At 39.2% G+C, this 14,097-nt stretch overlaps 1 protein-coding gene across 1 annotated transcript in view; it reads right to left on the reverse strand.

Annotated features, from left to right (window-relative positions):
• The window catches only part of RARS1 (arginyl-tRNA synthetase 1), a 29,389-nt gene extending 15,292 nt beyond the window's left edge, over positions 1 to 14,097 (reverse strand). The window contains exons 1-8 of the mRNA XM_046667678.1: positions 13,996 to 14,097; positions 12,154 to 12,288; positions 8,215 to 8,397; positions 6,913 to 7,021; positions 6,355 to 6,455; positions 5,383 to 5,504; positions 2,545 to 2,665; positions 187 to 316 (exon numbers count right to left, since the gene is read on the reverse strand). Coding sequence (XP_046523634.1) covers positions 187 to 316; positions 2,545 to 2,665; positions 5,383 to 5,504; positions 6,355 to 6,455; positions 6,913 to 7,021; positions 8,215 to 8,397; positions 12,154 to 12,288; positions 13,996 to 14,040 — 946 coding nt within the window. The 5' untranslated portion in view covers positions 14,041 to 14,097. The remainder of the gene's footprint in view (positions 1 to 186; positions 317 to 2,544; positions 2,666 to 5,382; positions 5,505 to 6,354; positions 6,456 to 6,912; positions 7,022 to 8,214; positions 8,398 to 12,153; positions 12,289 to 13,995) is intronic.

Genomic DNA, 14,097 nt, shown 5'->3' on the forward strand with positions numbered 1-14,097 from the left:
CTTGCACCTACCTGTCTTAATAAATTTTCTTAATAGTTATTTCAGTTTCAGAAAAATATTCAAAAAAAAATCTACTTGCCAGTCCTTGAAAGTTTAACATGTAATTCAAAACCAATCCTGAATAAAGACTCAAGGACTACATGCAATAGTATTTGTTGGACGAATGAACGAAGCTCAGAAATTCACCTTGGCGGGAGACATCACAGATAAGCTTCCAAGCTTTTGTGATATCTGGATTTTTACTCTGAAGCAGAACTACACACTGGTATGCGCGCTTTTTAAATTCTTCCTCAGTATCAAATCTCTTCTTGGATTCCTGTGTTTAAAAACAAAAGTAAGGTTTGTAAAAAGAGCCAACTCGTATTTCTAGATAAAGAATTTCATTCCTTAAATAAAAAAACCCAAATCAAAAAAACCTACAGAAAAAAAGGTGATCGATGGAAACTAGACTTGTGGTGGTGAACACAATGTAGTATACACACAAGTCAAATTATAATAATGTACACCTGAAACCTATAATGTTACAAACCAGTGCTGTCTAAAAAAACAAACAAACAAAAAACCAAAAACAACAAACCCAAGAGTGAGGAAGTGAAAATCTAAAACACCTGAACAAAAACAACAGAACAAGTGCTCTCACTCAATAGCCAAGAATACTGTTACAAATGAACGTGACAAAGAACCCAATTATTTCTTTTGAAATAATTTTTCTTGAGAATACAAAATTCTTACCACAGTGCTACCACCACTTTTCCAATTCACAAAAGCCTACTTCACACCAATGCTTTTGTGTGCAAGGAGAGTAATAAAGAATAGCTAACAGGTGGGGCTGAATTTTCTGTGCTCCACTTTCTGTTCCGGATGTGGTCCTCGATGAGTAATGAGTTTTTTTGTAATTAAAAATAAAGTTGCTTTTGGGGCCGGCCTGGTGGCACAGCAGTTAAGTATACATGTTCTGCTTCGGTGGCCCGGGGTTCACCGGTTTGGATCCCGGGTGCGGACATGGCACTGATTGACAAGCCATGCTGTGGTAGGCTTAAAGGTATAAAGTAGGTATAAAGTAGAGGAAGATGGGCATGGATGTTAGCTCAGGGCCAGCCTTTCTCAGCAAAAAGAGGAGGACTGGCAGCAGTTAGCTCAGGGCTAATCTTCCTCAAAATTAAATAAATAAATAAATAAAGTTGCTTTCATTACTTTATTTCTAAATTGAAAGCAACACATCCTTACTGAAAAAAAAAAAAAAAAAGGTTATTGCTAATCTCACCACCCCAAACTAACCAATGATGACATTTTACTGCATAATTCTAGACATTTCTTTGCAAACACACACCCACGTGTTTTAACAAAAACTGGAAATATAAGCTTTTCTTTCACTGTGGTTTTTAAATTTAACAAAGTATTATAAACATTTTCTTGTATTAACAGATCTGCCTCATTATAATCAGAGCATGGAATTCCAAGAGATAATTATAACATTAGTTATTTTACCCTGTCTCATATCAGCAAACATTTAATTTCTTCTCAACAGAAAATACTGAAAGACAAAAGCTCCTCCCCCAAAAAACCCCAAACAAACAAACCCACAATTGTTTACTTTTTAACATAGTAATCTCATTCTCGGTAAGGTGTCTAACATTAAGAAATAATTTTAAAAAGGTAAAAAAATGTACATTTATGAAGTTGTCTACTCTACAGCTAAGAGCCCCTCAAAAATGGAAAAACAAAAAAGGGACAGGGGCTGACCCAGTGGCATACTGGTTAAGTTTGCACACTCTGCTTTGGCGGCCAGAGTTCTCGGGTTCAGATCCTGGGTGCAGACCTCGCACTGCTCGTCAAGCCATACTGTGGCAGCAACCCACAGAAAGTAGACAAAGACTAGCACAGATGTTAGCTCAGCAACAATCTTCCTCAAGCAAACAGAGGAAGATTGGCAAGAGATATTAGCTCAGGGTCAATCTTCCTCACAAAAAAAAAAAAAAAAAGAAACAAAAATCAACATCAGGGATTAATGTAAACTTTGGCACACCAATCCAACAAAACAATGTAGTCACATCATAAAGTAACACAAGAGAGTTCATAATAAAATGCTAAATAAGTACAATACACAAAGGATGCTGTAATCACAAATGATTTAATAAATGTTTGTATATGGATAGTCAAGAACTCAAAGCAAGCTGACCAGTGATTGATCTAAAATTGCAGTTTATGGTAAATTTGTTTTTTAAAAACTCTTCTACATATACTTAATATTTTCAAAATATATAAAATTGAGATGAAAACAATAGCATCAAAAAATTTTAAATACTAAAATGTATTTTGATTAACAAACTCCTAAATTCACTTAACAACAGGTAATATGGTAGAGTTCAATTTTTAACATACACCAATAAATGAGCAAAGATGATGCGTTAAGGGATGGGGAGTTTAACAACTTTTATTTAACCCCACAGTAGCTTTAAATAGCATTCTGAACTCCCTAAAGAAAACGAATGATGACTATGAATAGTAAACAAACAAATAATATAACAAGAAATGATATCAAACCTTATAAAAGGCCTGAAGATCCCCAATAGGAGGTGAAACTGTTAGGTAATCTGGAAATTTATCTTGCAGGTGAGCGATGAGCATGCCAAACTGGGTCCCCCAATCTCCCAAATGGTTTAATCTAATACCAATCAGAGAACACAAAACCATTTAAAAATGATAAACATTTTCACATTAAATTAGAGGAATTACACTCCACTAGGAACCGCTAACACTTAAGTGTCAGTATATCACATTTAGTAATATCATTCACCCAGTTGTTTCCTCAACTGGTCTGCAAACTCCTGGAGAGGCAAAGGCAAAGTCTGTTACCTTTGGCAATGTGTACCCAGGACCAGCAGGCCTCCAGGATTTGCTAATGCAGGAAGTTCCTATCAACGGAGTGTGATCTGTTTATTGTGTAGTTAACTGGGATAATGACAGTTATTACCACAATTTTATGAAAATTTAACTTTTCAACCAATTAAATTAGTGCAAGTTAGACCAGTGGACTTCAAATGTCAATGGATGAAATTCTTCAAAATATATGTCAACCCACAGTTAAAACGTCCATACTACCTAAAGCAATCTATACATTCAATGCAATCTCAATCAGAATCTCAATTACATTCTTCATGGAAATAGAACAAAGAATCCTAAAACTCACATGGGGCAATAAAAGACCCTGAATAGCTAAAGCAATCCTGAGAAAAAAGAGGCATCACAATTCCAGACTTCAAAATACACTACAAAGCCATAGTGATCAACACAGCATGGTACTGGTATAAAAAGAGACACACGGATCAGTGGAACAGAATTGAAAGCCCAGAAGTAAAACCACCATCTACGCACAGCTAATCTTTGACAAAGGAGCTAAGAACATACAATGGAGAAAATCTCTTCAATCAATGGTGTTGGGAAAACTGGACAGCCACAGAAAAAAAGTGGAAGTAGACCATTATCTTCCACCATACACAAAAATTAACTCAAAATGGATTAAAGACTTGAACGTAAGACGTGAAACCATAAAACTCCCAGAAGAAAATACAGGCAGCACACTCTTTGACATTGGTATTAGAAGCGTCTTTTCGAATACCATGTCTACTCAGGCAAGGGACACAAAAGAAAAAAACAAGGGGACTTTATCAGACTAAAGAGCTTCTGCAAGGCAAAGGAAACCAGGAACAAAACGAAAAGACAACCCACCAACTGGAAGACTTGCAAATCATATACCCAACAAGGAGTTAATCTCCAAAATATATAGAGAACTCATACAATTCAACAACAAAACAGCAACCAACCTGATCAAAAAATGGGCAAAGGATATGAACAGATATTTTTCCAAAGAGGATATACTGATGGCCAATTGGCACATGAAAAGATGTTCAACATCACCAATCATTAGGGAAATGCAAATCAAAAGTACAATGAGATATCACCTTACACCTGTTAGAATGGTTGCAATTACCAAGACAAAAAATAACAAATGTTGGAGAGGATGTGGAGACAAGAGAACCCTCATACACTGCTAGTGGGAATGCAAACTGGTGCAACTACTATGGAAAACAGTGAAGATTTCCCCCAAAATTAAAAACAGTAACACTATACGACTCAGCTATCCCACTACTGGGTATTTATCCAAAGAACTTGAAATCAACAATTCAAAGAGACTTATGCACCCCTATGTTCACTGCAGTATCACTCACAATAGACAACAGACAAGCAACCCAAGTGCCCATCAACTGATTAACGGATAAAGAAGATGTGGTGTATTTATACAATGGAACACTACTCAGCCATCAAAAAAAAGACAAAATCATCCCATTTGCAACATGGACGGACCTTGAGGAGAAATAACCCAGACAAAGAAAGACAAAAACTGTATGATTTCACTCATATGTGGAAGATAAACAAACACATGGACAAAGAGAACAGATCAGTGGTTATCAGAGGGGAAGGAGGTCGGGGGATAAGCATAAGGGGTAAAGTGGCACATTTATATGGTGACTGACAAATATGCACAACTGAAATTTCACAATCTTATAAACTATTACCACCTCAATCAAAAAAAAAAAGTCAATCCAACCACTTCTCATCCCTTACTGCTTTTAACTCATCTCAAACTACCAGACTGGGGCCAGCCCCGTGGCCTAGTGGTTAAGTTTGCCATGCTCCGCTTTGGCAGCCCAGGTTCAGTTCCTGGGCGTGGACCTACACCAGTGTCAGCAGCCATGCTTTGGCAGTGACCCACAAAGTAAATAGAGGAAGACTGGCACAGATGTTGTTAGCTCAGGGCAAATCTTCCTCAAGTGAAAAGAGGAAGACTGGCAACACATTTTAGCTCAGGGCAAATCTTCCTCAGCAAAAAATAAAATAAAATTCTTAAAAAAACCAAGAAAACAAAAATCCCCCCCAAAAATACCAGATCATCTATTAACTGGATTATTACAATAGTTTTCTATCTTATCATACATTGCTCTACTAATTAAAGACTCTCCAATAGCTTCCCATTACACTTACGAATAAAATCCCAATTTCCTACCATGGCCTCCAAGGTCCAGCATAATCTGTCTCTTGCCTACCTCGTCCCCTACTAGAATATAAACCCCTGACACACAGGAGGCACTGAAGAAATACTTGTGAAATGAATTGGGGAGCCTCTTGCTTGGTTCCACCCCTAGGGAGTCTAAAAAGTTACTAGTTCAGAGGAGTGGCCCAAGACATAATTTATTTAAAAAGCCTACTGGGTGATTAAAGCAGAACCACACTTATGAATCATTGATTTAGTCAAAGATTCTTCTCAAGTGACATTTTTCATTTTCTACAGAAATCTCCAAAGGCAAGAAAAAGAGTACCTACCTTAGCACATCATATCCTGCAAATTCAAAGAGGCGGCACATGCTCTCTCCTATGATAGTTGACCTGAGATGGCCTACATGCATCTCTTTAGCTATGTTGGGAGAGGAAAAGTCAACTACCACCTAGGATGGACAACAAGAGATTTTTTATAGACAACAATATTGTACTATAGATATGTAATGTGATAAATATAGCTACAAAGGTAATCATATTACAATATATAAATGTATTGAAGTAACATGTTCACCTTAAATTTATACAATGTTATGTCAAATATATTCAATTAAAAAAAAGATTTTTAAAAGGGATATACACATTTTATTCTGCTAACACATTCATTAATAACATATTTAGAAATAAACTCAGACAAACAGGAGCTTGGGTTATAATTCAACTGTGTTATGCTTACGTTTTCTTTTTCTTCTTCTTCTTCTTCTCCCCAAAGCTCCCCAGTACATAGCTATATATTATAGTTGTAGGTCCTTCTGGTTGTGCTATGTGGGATGTGACCTCAGCATGGCTGGACGAGTGGTGCCAGGTCCATGCCCAGGATTTGAACTGCAAACCCTAGGCCACTGAAGCGGAGTGCATGAACTTAATCACTGGGCCAAGGGGTCGGCCCCTGTGTTAGCTTTTCTGATGAATCTACTCGTCCATTATTAGCTGAAAAAGAATCTAATTCGTTTAGACAAATTATCTATCCTCGATTTCAGCACAACCTCTTAAATATCAGCTGGCTACCTCAAATCCTTGTGGAATAAAGTGAAAAGAAAAATCACATAACAAGCAAGACCTAGGAGAAAGGCTACTTCACAGTTATGTTCAAACTCTCAAATATTATTAATGATTAAATCTCAACATAAAAAGCAAAAGCCATTTCCAGTTACAATGATTAAATCTCAATATAAAAAACAAAAGCCATTCCATACAGTTCTAAGGTATTAATATATCAGCTGAAAACTGTACATATACCTTTTTATTCTCTCCAAGGGCAGGGAGTTGAACACCATTCACCAGGAGACTGGTCAACTGTTCGGACACAAAGTCCTTTCTTAAGTGGACATTAATAAAACCTAATAAACAGCAGAGGAGAGAAAAAAAATTAAGACAGCCTCCTATCTTAAAGGATTGATCACTCCCAAAGACTTTCTCAATTTCACTTATGCTGGCTCACCACTCTCCTGAAAGCTTCCTATTTAATTCAGGGCCCCTTCAGTCTCAGCAAATGATTTGTTCACCTCTTAACTGAAAACAGACGGCCCTTTCACCACAGACTTATCTGCCATTATCTATCTCCTTTTCGCTAACCAAAAACTGAATCACAGGGAGGTAAAGTAACTCATCCAAGATCAGGCAGCTACGCCTAGACTAAAACCTCAATTTCCTAACTCTCAATCCAAGGTGCTTTCACCATCTTCTTCAGTACACAAGTTTTAACCCTACATTTATATTTAAAATGGCGTTCTTTTTTTTATTTCAAAAACCACTCAGCATCAATACAACTACTTAAGAAGGGTAACATTGTCATACCAGGACCAGCAATTTCAACTTTTTCAATACATTCATTGCCTGGGAGGTGTTTGGTAATGTTTTCGGCAATTTCTCTTGGATTAACTTTCTGTTCCTTGGATTTGAGCATCTGCAACACAATATAAAATGATTCATTACACAAGAATTTCAGCAGGTTACTTGCAAATGCACAACTGACAAAGCACGAGATTTGTTTGACATGAGACCCAACAAGGGCAGGAGCAGAGAAGTCCAATGACTTTGTAAATGGCCAGATAAAGCATCAATCATCAAGTGCCAAGAGGAATACAAAAGTGCCAAAACCAGGTGATCTCCATTTCAAAATGAGTTGCCACACACATATATAACTTTTTTGCTTGTTTTTTTTTTTTGGAGGAAGATTAGCCCTCAGCTAACTACTGCCAGTCCTCCTCTTTTTGCTGAGGAAGCCTGGCTCTGAGCTAACATCCGTGCCCATCTTCCTCTAGTTTATACGTGGGACACCTACCACAGCATAGCTGCCAAGCAATGCCATGTCCGCACCCGGGATCCGAACCAGCGAACCCCGGGCCGCCGAGAAGCGGAACGTGCGAACTTAACTGCTGCGCCACCGGGCCGGCCCCCATATATAACTTTTTTATGAAGACATAACAAAGTCTTATTTATGATGCCTGTTTCCAGGATATTTACATTTCTAATTTTTAAATCATAAAAGTGTGCAATATTCAGACTTGAGTAATAAATATTGCCCTAGTAAACTTAACCCCAATGTAGACACATAAAAATTATATAGAAAAAAATCTGGACTCTTTAGATTAATTCTTTCAATTCAACAAAGAAAGGAAAGCAAAAAGTCCCAAACCAGGGGCAATTAACCACAAACACATTAGATAATGTAGCCATTAAAAACAGGGAATTCCTCTAACTAAAAGTGAAATATGTAAGCCCGCCTCAAAGACACCGCAGCTGAATCAAACACCTGGTGGGAATGCTGAATGGTAAATGGCTAACTTTTAATCCCTCATCTTCCAGCCCTCACCAGTGACACACAGCAATCCTGGACACAACAGGAGGGAAGGACTAAAACAAAACAGTACCAACTATTGCCCTTAAATATTAAGAATACATGTAAAATTTAACTAAATATTCAAATTTCTGCTTTTTAAAAATTAAAACATACATTTTCCTTTCTCAAGTTTTTTAGAATTGTGGAAAATGTTCTTTTCATTGAACATACAACTTGCCATTATTTATGTAAATGGTAATGATGATGATAATGCCCAAGAAAATCAAACCACAAAGAAAGCTTCTTAATATAATCACCTGAGAGATACCCATAGCACTATTACACTGATAGTCCCCAAACTTGGGCTGTTGACTTGGTGTCACTATCAGAGGAGGATTTTCTAAATCTGGATATGCAGCCTTAATGGCACAACCAAAGACCTCTTGCAGGCGGCTATTGATGTTAATCATAGTTGGTCTGTTCCTTTCTGCTTGAAGACTCTGTAAGAAAAGAACAGAAATATGTCAATACTGAATTATCATACACAATTTTCCCAACTATTTTGAGAAAACTTCAAATGTCCTGAGAAGAGCTAAAAGGTAACATACACTCATAATGCAATGCTCTCCTATCTGGCATATGTTGAGATACGTAATAGCACAAGTTTATCCCATAGCATCTAAGACATAAATGGGAAATGCCCTGAGTTCGTTCTTTCTATAGTTATTTTATCAGAACAGACACTAGGAGTAGGGAGTAGAAAGGGCTGACCAAATCTTCTTCTCAGCTGAAATAAAGCAGTGAGAAAATAGTATAAAAATCAGTCCTAAACAACTTCATATCAAATGCTGGAAGTGAAAATTTTACGGACAAAAACAAATAAAAAACATATTCTTTCCATTAAAATGATGACCTCTTCAAGGCATGAAATGAAAGGGAGAAAATATATAGATAGGTAATGTAAACATATCAGAAAAATGAGTTGTTTTACCTTACCATTAAATAATCCCATGTTGCACTATTCCTACCTCATATTCCTCATTTCCTTTGAAGTGGAATATATTCATTTAAGATGGTGTACAACTTACTACCTCTATTATTGCACTTACACCTTCTCAAAATTATTTGCCTCCACCACCAGAATTTTGAATGCAGGGAAAATGTCTTATTCTTGCTTCTGCCTCTGGCACTTAGCATTGTACGTGCCGTGTAGCAGGTCAAGAAATGGTGACTGGACACACACACTTTTAATGGAACGCAAATGGAAACGCTACCTACACACTAACAACAATTTTATCCTAATCAAATCAATAACATTTAATGGCAACAATAATGAAAGCTATTAGGGTAGTACTGTGTCAAGAACTGAGCCAAGGGGCTGGCCTGATGGCGCAGCGGTTAAGCACACACGTTCCGCTTCTCAGTGGCCTGGGGTTCGCCAGTTCAGATCCTGGGTGCGGACATGGCACCACTTGGCAAAAGCCATGCTGTGGTAGGCATCCCACGTATGAAATAGAGGAAGATGAGCACGGATGTTAGCTCAGGGCCCGTCTTCGTCAGCAAAAAGAGGAGGATTGGCAGTAGCTAGCTCAGGGCTAATCTTCCTCCAAAAAAAAAAAAAGAACTGAGCCAACTGCTTTATCTATATGCATTATCTCACTTCGTCTACACAACAGAAATTGAGTTTATAACTATTAGCACTATTTCCATGTGGGCTAGAAATTAAGTAAGTGCCAAAGATAACAAATGTTAAGTGGCAAAGTCAGGATTCAAACTCAGTACTATTGGAATGGCAAATCCAAGTTGTATGATTGTCACCCTCCTCGACCATATGGAAGAAATTACCTTCTTAAGCTCACTAACTAAAAACTTACATCAGTTTTTTAATCAATAATCAATGCCCCCCTGTAGTGACACACTCAAAAAAGGGGAAGATATGCTTTTGTGCAATCTAAAGACTTCCAATAGCAAATACTAATGTTATTTAGATATGATCCTAAGACTCAAAACCTACTCTAAATAAACCTCAATCTTTGTACGTTTAAAGTATTAAAAGAAACAACAGGCCCCAAATGGAGTCACCTGTGCTAAGTCCCCGACAGCAAATCAAGACTTAATATTTAACTTAATTGCAGTTTCAGCCTCTCCCAGGAATATCACCTTTACCTAGCCAATCTGGAATTACTGGATCAGCAGTAGTGAGGTAATCTGCAGGACAGACCCCAGCCCTTCCACCAAAGAAAGCTGACCTTACCTGAAACAATCCACTCTTTGTTAGAAACTTCCTTTTTCTGCTCACTTCTGTCTATAAAAGTCTTCTGTTTTGTATAGCTCCTTGGAGCTCCTTTCAATTTGCTAGATGGAATGCTGCCCAGTTCATGAATGACAGAATAAAGCCAAGTAGATCTTTAAATTTACTCGGTTGAACTTTGTTTAACAAGGATGGGGTACCAGTACGTACGTGTGTATATATGTAAACACACATATATGAATCCATTGTACTTGATTCTGCACCATGCAATTTAGTATTTGATTATAATTAACTTAAGACTTCTCCCCAACCTGTTTCCTACATGCAAGTCTTCTCTCCCCAAAAATGGAAAGTTCCATGCAGTTAAGAAATATTACATATGGCACAAGAATCTCTGCTATAACTCAATATAACTATTCTGAAACATCTCACATTATGCAAAAAATTACATCCTAAAAAACAGCAGATCTTATGAGAAAATCAGCATCTGAAACAGATTGCTCAAAATCTACATAATTTTGTAACAAGAGCACTATCACAATAGCAATTTTAAAATCATTACTGTTAGAAAGGCATCTGTAATTCCTAATGAGTACTAGATAAATAAGACTTTACCTTACAAGAAGATAGGAACAGCTCAATGGGAGGGGGTACGAGGAAGAACTGAGACTGAATTAATGAAAACAAGGGTAAAATGCCTCTGAGACAACCATCTAATAAGTCAGGGAATGTGGCCAAAGCGAGCCGGGGAGGAAGATAGGCCAGATGGGTGTCCCACAGTACTTTTTTCTTCTGTGGCTTGCTGTTTTCTGTTGTGTTTGTGTACCTTGTGTCCAGGGGCTATTACTCACTAGGCAAAATACCTGTGAAAAAAACCAATGTGCTGTCCACATTACACTGACAGCATTCTCCTATTTACACATTAGAGCTAATCTGTCATTACAGATGCGTATTAGAATACACTGTAATAAACAGTTTATGCACCTAAAAAAATACACTGTACTTCCTTTTCTATCTTTTCCTCACAGCCTTCAGCACATATTAGGCATTTAATAATACTTTTGAATTGAAATAAATATAATAGAGAAAGGAGTACAAATAAGCGAAGAATGAATGAGGTAATGAGAAAGGTGAAATATTTTTGAGAAGATTCCATTGAAAAGGAATTTTGTGATTTTAGAATAATTAAAGACAAAAGCTATTTCAAGCAGAACAGAACACAAGAAGGTAATAAAAAGACTTCATGGGAGTGGAGCAGGCAAAGTACAAATGAATAAATGGGACCAGCTTTGGAAAAAAGATATAATGCCAGTGCAGCCTGACTGAATGAAAGTAATACACACACACAGGAGAATAATTATGAAAGTGAGGTCATCCTCTAGGACGAGTCATCAGCAGACCTGAAAGGCAGGATAAAAAATTAAAACCCCAACCGAAGCAAGCTCAAGTTTTTGACATAACTGATAAACACTGTCAGATTATGAAGTCATTAAATAACAAATACAGCACAAGCTTCCTGGAAAAAAAAAAAGATCTCAAATATTAAGTGGAATAAAATCAAACAACCAAATATAACATTGTAAAATATAAAAATAAAACTGCAAAATAACCAACTTAGGGCAGGGAGGGACCATGGGTGTATTTTAAAATGTTTCCTTTTGATAGACACAATTATTTAACATTCAAAAATGTTGTTTTTCCAAAAGGCGCAGGCATAAACTGTTGAAAGGAAATGTCTTAACCCTCGAGGCCTTCTTTCAGCTGGCCATTCGTTCAGCATGCCGAAACCCTCCAAGTGGCCCTGCAAGGACAGGCCAGCTCCGCTCCTTCATTACTTGCACCGACCACTTAGTCCTAACTTGTTTAATGCCAGGAAAAGGATAGGGTTGCTTTCTTCTTCTTCCAAATTCCTCAGCGTATACTTTCAGAATCTTTCATGACAAGGGCTTTTAAAAAGATGCAATAATTCAAACTGCAGAATAAAACCAGAACCCAGAGTACTCACCTTTCGAAGGATATTCAGTCGATACTTTAATTTTAAATTTTCTTCCCGCAACTGCTCCAAATTTGGAGAAGCTTCCAAACAACCACAGTTTTTCAACTGATCAATTTCCGCAGTCAGAGACTTAATCTCTTTTTCCTATGAAAGAAAAGGCACTTTGGTTCAGTATGATCGATGACTTGCATGACATGACGGACGGTACCATAAACTTACTTCCTCACTTCCCCTCTCCACCAGGACACGGCAGACGCGATGGGAACGAAGAACTTTCCCTTTGATAAGTCGTGCTTTTCCTCTTCAAGGCTTTTGATGACATTAGGATATCATCCTTGATACGAAAAAATTAAGTGTGTGTTGGGGCAGAGAAAAAGGAGCTTAAAGCATATAATAGATGGGGCCGGCCCCATGGCCCAGTGGTTAAGTTCACACGCTCTGCTTCGGCGGCCCAGGGTTTCGCCAGAGCGAATTCTGGCATCAAGCCATGCTGAGGCAGTATCCCACATGCCACAACTAGAAGGACCCACAACTAAAAATACACAACTATGTACCAGGGGGCTTTGGGAGAAAAAGGAAAAATAAAATCTTAAAAAAAAAAAAAAGCATATAATGGGATAAGCCTCATATCCCTGCTTTCTTTGGCCTCGATAAACCACTCTGATTTAGTGAGCGTACTAGTTAAGGGTGACCAACCTGATTTTATTCCCCAATCTTATGACTTGGGGTTCTTCCAAAAAGCAAATGACTTTTGTCATATTTTAAAAAGCTCAGGTGTCTCTCTTTTGTCCTTTCTGGCACAAAAGGACTTTCCTATGTTTTTCCTCTTTGTTTCCAGTGTTTTAGGTCCTAGAACAAGCTTTTTACTGTAATACCTAAAACTGAAGACATGCCAATTTGGAAGGAAATAAAGCTTCCAACTTAACGGCATTACTAAGGGGAAGATTCCGCACTAGAAATTTCAGAATGTCAACCAGGAGATAACTACAGCCAAACAAAAGTTGCCACAAATGAGCATATATTATGTTCTACGCACCGAGCTAAACACTTTTCAGAAATTCTCTCTGTAACTCTCATCACAACCACCGAGGAGGAACTAATATCCCCACACTGACAAATACACGGCTCAGAACCGGAAAGAACTTGCCAACTTACTCGACCAACTTTTATTCTGTGACTGCCGATTTAGCATGAAGCAGTTTCCTGGATACCAGGGTACTTAGACTGCTTTCCTCCCACCCTCCCTACTGGGCATAAAAGGTAATGGAACTGTCCCATTTCCACTTTTATGACCTGCCACTTCTCTCCCCACGAATACTGGAGGCAGAGAGCAATCTCCTCTTTGATGATGAACCACTCCATGGGTGGGCTTGTAGGACTCCTGTCGCCCAGTCTCACGGAGAGATCGGGCGGCCGGTTTGCAAACCAGGCCCCAGGGCTCCTGCTCTCAGCCCACTTCCCTTTGCCGGTGCCCCGCACCCCCGGGAGGGCGCCGCGTGTGCGGGGAAGGACTGGCAATCTGCGGAGACTGCACTGCACACGCCCGCCTCCAGCCCAGCAGATGCTGGTAGCGGGGGCTCTGAGAGACGGCGAGACCCTCCACTCTGCGGAACGTCACTGTCACCGGGCCTCGGAACGCTGGCTTCCTCCCCACGCATCCCTGCCACAGCGTCGCTGAGACAGTGTGCGCCTCCGTGGCAGCGAAGGCCGGGGTCTCGGGACCCCACTGCCCGCTCTGAGGGGAGCAGGGAGGTCGCCGCCTCGCTGCTGCCGCCCCGAGGCTGCTCGAGCTGGAGCCAGGGCCTCTCCCTCCCCCGTCCAGGCCTTCCCGCTGGTCCCATGGGGTCTGACCTGCTGCAGCAGCCGCGCGGAGCACTGAGCCACCAACCCGTCCATCCTCCCGTCAGCGCCTCACACGCGAGGCGCCGGAAGCGGAAACAGTCAGCCCCGCCC

This window comes from Equus quagga, chromosome 7, assembly GCF_021613505.1.
Source record: "Equus quagga isolate Etosha38 chromosome 7, UCLA_HA_Equagga_1.0, whole genome shotgun sequence".
In the NCBI taxonomy this organism is placed as follows: Eukaryota; Metazoa; Chordata; class Mammalia; order Perissodactyla; family Equidae; genus Equus; species Equus quagga.